Source organism: Rutidosis leptorrhynchoides, chromosome 4 (genome assembly GCF_046630445.1).
Source record: "Rutidosis leptorrhynchoides isolate AG116_Rl617_1_P2 chromosome 4, CSIRO_AGI_Rlap_v1, whole genome shotgun sequence".
NCBI classification, from domain to species: domain Eukaryota; kingdom Viridiplantae; phylum Streptophyta; class Magnoliopsida; order Asterales; family Asteraceae; genus Rutidosis; species Rutidosis leptorrhynchoides.
Window position 1 is genome coordinate 571199281 of NC_092336.1, and position 7456 is coordinate 571206736.

At 33.7% G+C, this 7456-nt stretch overlaps 1 protein-coding gene across 1 annotated transcript; it reads left to right on the forward strand.

The window, feature by feature from the left end:
- Positions 1–308: 308 nt before the first annotated feature.
- LOC139842788 (uncharacterized) lies at positions 309–2866 on the forward strand. Its single transcript, XM_071832892.1, has 2 exons — positions 309–1643; positions 2066–2866. Exons 1-2 carry the CDS (start codon positions 309–311, stop codon positions 2864–2866), a joined length of 2136 nt encoding a protein of 711 aa, XP_071688993.1.
- Positions 2867–7456: the final 4590 nt, after the last annotated feature.

Sequence of the window (7456 nt, forward strand, 5' to 3'; positions counted from 1 at the left end):
TTTTCATGATAAATGTCATTGTTGTTATGTATCATGTATGTGTATATTTTGTATGATGCTAGTTTAGATATATGTTAATTCTCCCCCGTTCTATACTGTAGGTCACCCGTTCGAAATTAATTTAATAGAAATTAATTTCGGATTGTCCCCAATTTTGGGACTGCTTTTTGAATGTGTTGTCTCATTTAGGATATGAGTGCGTATATTTGATTTACTATTTAAGAAATATTCGGTAATCATTTCCCCTTTGCTCCTACAAATATGCTGATGGTTTCAATCCATTCGGTAACACAAATTCTTCTTACAGCATGTGGCCGGTCATATTGACAACATACAATTTGCCACCCTGGTTATGTATGAAAGAGTCAACCTTCATGCTGACATTGTTAATACCTGGCCCTAAATCTCCCGGGAAGGACATTGATATTTTTCTAAGGCCATTGATTGATGAATTGAAGGTTCTATGGTCTGACGGAGTTACAACCAAAGACCATGCCACAAATAGTTACTTCAATATGCGTGCCATTATTTTATTTACCATAAATGATTTCCCTGCTCGTAGTAGTTTATCCGGTTGGAGTGGTCAAGGATACATGGCATGCCCTACGTGTAATGTCGACACTCCATCTAAACGTGCTTTGACTAAAATCATTTATATTGGTCATAGAATGTACCTATCCATCAAAAATAAATTGAGGTTTTCCAAGTCATTCGATGGAAAAAACGAGACTAGGCGTCCTCCTCGAAGAAGAACAAATGATGAGATCTTAAAACAACTTGAAAATGCGCCAGATCCTGATCCGGGAAAATACGGGGGTAAGAAGAGAAAACGTGATTCAACGGTTGAGGGTAACTGGAGTAAAAAATCGATTTTCTACGAGCTTGAGTATTGGTCTTCTGTTGAATTAAAACATAATCTAGATGTTATGCATATCGAAAAAAATGTGTGTGAGAGTTTGTTGAATACTTTGCTAATGAACAAGGAAAAATCAAAAGACACGTTGACAGCAAGGAAGGTGTTAGAAGAGTGGGGTATTCGCAAAGAATTGTGGCTAAAACCACTCGGTAATGGTAAGTCAGTAAAACCTCATCCTAAGTACTCTTTCTCATCTGCCGACCGGAATGAATTTTGTAAATTCATTAGACAAGTTAAATTACCTGATGGGTTTGGCTCAAACTTTAAAAATAAAGTTATTGAAAATGATACCAAGATAGCAGGACTCAAGTCTCATGACCATCATATAATGATGCAACATTTGCTTCCTGTTGGCGTTCGAGCGTACTTAGACACATCTATTTCAACACCAATAATTGAGCTTTGCTTGTTCTTTAAGCAACTTTGTGCTCGAACCTTGATGACGTCTGACATGGAAGATGCCAAAGTTAAGTTGATTAACATTTTGTGCTCGCTCGAGCAAATCTTCCCTCCGTCATTTTTTGACATAATGATTCATTTGGTTATGCATTTGCCTGAAGAGGCTATTCAAGGTGGTCCTGTTTACATAAGGTGGATGTATCCATTTGAAAGATACATGAAAAAGTTGAAAAATTATGTAAGAAATAAAGCTAGGCCCGAAGGTTCCATTGCTGAGGGGTATGTTGCAGACGAGGCCTTAACTTATGCCTCAAGGTATCTTCATAGCGTACAGACGCGATTTAATAAGCCTGACAGAAATGCGGACGCTCCAATTCCCTGACGTGAGTATTATGTATTCCAATCAGTGTGTACACCTATCAGTAAATGTGTAGAAAAACTGGTGGATCGCACACATCAAACTAAGATAGATTGGTTTGTTCTTAACAACAGCTCCGAGATCGACAACTACAAGAAGTAAGTGTTTCTTTTTTTTCGAAATGTCTTTTAGTAAGTTAATTATCTTTTCATAATTATACTAATATCCAAAATATGTACAGTGAATTCAAAGATGAAATGCCGCGGGGAACTAGTATAGAAAAAGAGTTTCCTGAGTGGTTTTAAAACAAGGTAAACTCGTTGCATACATTACGGTTTCCAAATCATGATTAACTATTGTCTAAATTTCATCTGACCTCGTCTTTTCTATAGATCAAGCGTCTCCGAGTAGCTGATGAATCTCAATGTGGTAATGAGTTATTTGATTTGGCAAATGGACCATTATATATAAACTCTTACACCGCTTGCATTGTTAACGGTGTGAGGTTTGTGGTTCATAGTCGAGACTTATGCCGAATAACACAGATTAGCGGAATATCAACTACCGGTCCTGATGGATCTTTGTTTTATGGTGTGTTGGAGGAAATTTTGGAGCTTTGTTATCTGTGGGGTCATAAAGTTGTTTTATTTCGATGTAAATGGTTCAAAACCGATAAAAATGGTTGTATCATCAAAAATAACTTAACCAATATTTCTACTCAACATGAATGGTATAAAGAAGATCCATACCTCCTTGCTACACAAACAAATCTAGTCTTTTATCTGGGTGATCCTAGTAAAAGAAAGGGTGGTTCGAGTAAATATTGGAAGGTGGTTCAAGAAGTCCACCATCGGAACACCTGGGATCGAGATATCCTCGGAGCCGATAACGAATTAGATCTTATACATGGCATCACTTCATCCGATATTCGATTGTCTGCTAACTTGGAGTCTTTGCCTCAAACGAAGTTGAGTAGAGATGAAACAACGGTAGATGATGATGATGATATGCTTGGCACAGAATATGACAATGCTGATGAAGACAATGAGGAGACAGATGAAGATGCAACCGAAGTCGCGGTCGAAGACATGATTAGAGTTGAAGAAGTAGACGAGGATGCGGACGAAACTGACTGGGCCACAGACGACAACGAAGATAGTGATCATGATTCTGTGCATTATATTAGTGACTGATCTTGTATTGTGATTGTAAAAGCGAATATATTTTGATCATTATATTATATCTAAATTTGTTTGAGTTAGTTATATTTGTAACAAATATGTTCACTGATTGTATATCTTTATTGGGAATGTTCGTATATACCTTTACACTTTTTACAGATGGCAGATGTTGGTTATCGCAACCATGACGGGGATGGAGATAATGACCCACCAGGTGGCGGTTCTTCAGAGTTACCGCGTGATTGTCAGGCGAGTGGTCGACGTAAGTAAAATTATCTCGGTTTAGCTTTGATAAAATATTATGTATATATATATATGTACATATATATACTTACGGTTATGTATGTATGTATGTATATATATATATATATACACACACATACATATGTATATATATGTACATATATGTACATAACTGTTAAGTATATATACACACTCACTATATTAATGATTTGTTATTTAAATTTGTAGCCCCGGTTCGCGGGAAGTCCCGCAATGTGAGATTAAAGGCTAGTAACGCGAGACATAAGAGTTTGGCCCCAATAGAGTTTCTGATTGATAGGAGGGGTGGGTTCAGCCCGTCGGGTGACAACGGAAATCAGTTTCGTTCCGCTGTAGGGAACGCAGTGACAAAAATACCGTATTGTTATAAAGAGTGGAAAACAATTTCAGAGGAGGATTATGAGCATCTAATCCCTGAGTTGGAGGTTATACTTTTGTTAACTTTATTGTAAAAGTGTTTAAGTTTATATAATGACCTAACTAGCTGTTTCTTCAAAACTTGCAGACTTTTTTTGACCTACGACCCCACTTAGATGGGCCACATGGTCAACTGATCACAAAGGGGATAAACAAATTAGCTCAAAAATATTACCGACATCAAAAGAGCAGTTTTAAAAAGAATTTTTGGGTTAAAAAAGGAGGACTTGAAAACCCAGTCCTTAGAAATCAACCACCTGAGGGTTGTCAAATGATCGCCACTGATTGGCCAAAGTTCGTGGAAATGATGATGGATGAACGTTATCAGAATTTATCAAAAACTAACAAAAGATGTCGCAAAAATCAGGCTCCAACTCGACAGGGCAGAAAGTCATTTGCCCAAAACCGCTATGATAATGTAAGTGTCTATATCTCTAAATGAGTAAATGTATATCTATTTTTTTAAATATCATATAGGTACATATATATAATGTTATGTATATATATGTAGATAATATATACATATTGTTATATGTATATATATATATATATATATATATATATATATATATATATATATATATAGCTGTACATGATAGCTGCTGTATACAAGATCAGTTGTTGTTATATATATATGAATATGAATAATTTGATCGACTCGTTTATAGAAAATTGTATTCGATAAGTGTGTGTATGTGTGTATATATATTCTTGTATGGTAAGTATAACTTCATTTCACTTATATACAGCGGGACAAGACAACCGGGGAGTTAGAGAGCCCCATTGATCAATATAAACGGCTCAACTCCTACGAAATTACTAAAGAATTTCGTGAGCAGCTGCATGCCGATAATCATGTAAGTAATTGTGCTACTTAAACTATACATAACAGTTTAGTATGTATATGTACATATATATACATAACATTATGTATATCAGTATATGTATGTACATATATATACATAACAGTAAGAATATATATATGCAGATATATATGCATAACAGTATGCGTTGCATCCTTCTTTCGTAAATTGATATAAACAATAAACATCGGCTAATTTTTTGTAACCATGCAGGCCCGTATGGTAGAGTTGAGGAACCAACAGCAGAACGTGGAAAACCCCCTTACTGAAACTGAAATTTTAGAAGTGGTATTGCGTCCACGACATGGTTGGATACGTGGCATTGGCCCAAAAATTTCCACTTCGAATACGTCCATGGCATCCTCCTCCACTCAGACTAGCCAATCGAATGGACGGATGTACACTCAATTGCAAGTTGATAAAATGTTAGCTCGTTTAGAAGCTAAAACGCAAAAGAGGATATTTAAATCAACTGCACCACTATACAAACTATTGGGAAAAAAACCAATTGTGATAGAAGATAGTGAGGAGGAAGATGACGACGAGGAGGAAGATATTGGCAACGAGGAGGAAGATGTTGGCTACGAGGAGGAAGATGAAAACTGAAAATTGGAAATGTTTATGGCGATTGGAATCTTTTGAACAATTAGTGTTAACTCTTTAAGTCATCTTTTGAACAATTAGTGTTAACTCTTGAACTTATATTGTATGTTAGCGTTTGACATCTATTTAACGTTTTAAACATTTTGTTGATGTTATATTATGTTGATATTGCGATTATTTAAAATGTTAAACAGGTTTTGATTTTGAGGGATGTAAGCCCGGAATTCTAGGCTGGCAGTAGCAAATGCAATAAAATGCTGCCAATTTTTTTTTTTAACTCTTTAGCGGCGCTATGTGCGCCACAAACTAGCGCCACAAAAAGGGCCAGGTTTATTAGTATTTATATAAATATTTAAATAAAATTAAAATCAAAAGCGGCGCTTTTTTGCGCCACTAAAGGGTCGTCACATAATAATTTCTTTATAATTAAAATTTATTTATATAAAATCAATTGTGGCGCTTGTTACGTCACAAATTTGCGCCGCTAAATGCTAATTTAATTTCTTTTATCTTTTAATAAAAAAGTTGTGGGTCCCACTGAAAGCGTCACTTAAAAGCGCCACAAAATATCTAAAGCGGTGAGGTTTAAGTAGCGCTCGCAAAAGCGCCACAAATGCGCCACAATAGATCTACAGCGGCGCTTTGGTACCCAAAGGTGGCGCTATTTTAGCGCCGCTAAAGGTGATATTTCCTGTAGTGTCCCTTTTATTTATATAAGTTTCTTAGTTTTCGCTAAGAAAAGGAGCTAGGGTTAAAAATGGAACTTCAAAGACCGATGATGTATCACCCACTTTTGATACGTGATTATATCAACAAACAGCTCAGATCAAAACAAGATTGTTCATCTAAGAGTTTTTGGCTATGCCACCAATGATTTTTTAAAGTTTGATGTCATATTTAAAGTTTTCTTATTATAATAGATAAAAGAGATTTCAGGCAATTCATTAAATTATACTCCGTATATATATATATATATATATATATATATATATATATATATATATATATATATATATATATATATATATATATATATACATACTAGGTTTTTGAGCCCGTACGTTACACGGGTATGTAAAAAACCGTGCAAAAAAATGTAATGTAATTTGATGTTCATATTGGTATGTAAATAGTGATACTAAAAAAATAGATTAAGTATAAGAATTAATTAACAGTGTGTGGTGTTGACAAATTTTAAAAATTCTTTTGATTTTAAGAGCCCGTGATATTGATAAATTTTAAAAGCGGTGTTAGTAACTTAAGGTTTACAATTTTTTTTTTAAGTTCTCACAATTAATATCTTTTTCATTATTCTTTTGAGTTTAAGAGCTCGTTGTGTCAGTTTTAGAGCCCGTACGTTGGACGGTGGTAAAATATTTTAGAATTATTATATACAATTATTTTTTGAATAAAGACACCTCTGGTGTGAACGTAGGTATTATAATACTTTTCGTATATTTTTATTCATCTATTTATGTTCATGTTTTTTTGGTCCGTCATGTCTTTAAAAATTACTCAACTAAATTATTTGAGTTATTATTGTATTGAATCAGTAAATATAAATTTAAGCTTGGATAAGTGTAATAGCTAACGCGGCCTATTTCTTACAACAATGTATTTCTATACAATTATTTTTACGGATATTATCCTATCCGGAGTTTTATATATAATAATTATAAATAATATATATAATCTATACATATAATTATCCATAAATAACTTTCAACCACAATCAACAAAAAACTTTTGGTTTATATATATAACCAAAAGTTCAAACGAGAATAAAAAAAATTACGAGAACTGCGAGAACCATTAAATTACAAGGATTTTCAAATTTGAGTAAGTTGAATCACATATAAATGTTGATGGAGAGTAAGATTGAACAAAAAATAGTTTGAAAAACCTATAGTTTAACTTTATAATGAAACATATAATTCCTCGTTCACGTGTGCAGATGTGTTTGTGTTTCATTCGAATATTTCATATAATTGACAATTGAACATGTAATTTGTGGCTGTGAACATTTTTTTGCCAATGATATGAACATTAGATAGCACTTATTTGCAATTTGTTGAACATAAATGTATATAAACCATGTAATTAAATAGTTCTCGCAGTTTTCGCCCTTTTGTGGTTCTCGTTTAAACCTGCCCATATATATATATATATATATATATATATATATATATATATATATATATATATATATATATATATATATATATATATATATATTGCATGACACATATATATTAAAATTGGCTGTGGAGCAGACGAGCAAATAAGGACGGAGCTTTCCATGAGCAGGGAGGGGTTGCAGCTAATATCGGTAAAAAAGTTACGTTTTTCCCACGTTGTCAAGACCCAAAAAATAGTAAAGTTTCACTACTACATTTATCCTCATTTAGACCTCCATATAAAGACGTATTAATAAATT

Excerpts from the sequence above, each read along its gene's own strand:
- LOC139842788 (XM_071832892.1), top strand. The coding sequence starts at position 309 with ATGTGGCCGGTCATATTGACAACATACAATTTGCCACCCTGGTTATGT. Across the intron at positions 1,644-2,065 it reads CCTCAAGGTATCTTCATAGC|ATCAAGCGTCTCCGAGTAGC; the intron begins GTACAGACGCGA and ends TCTTTTCTATAG.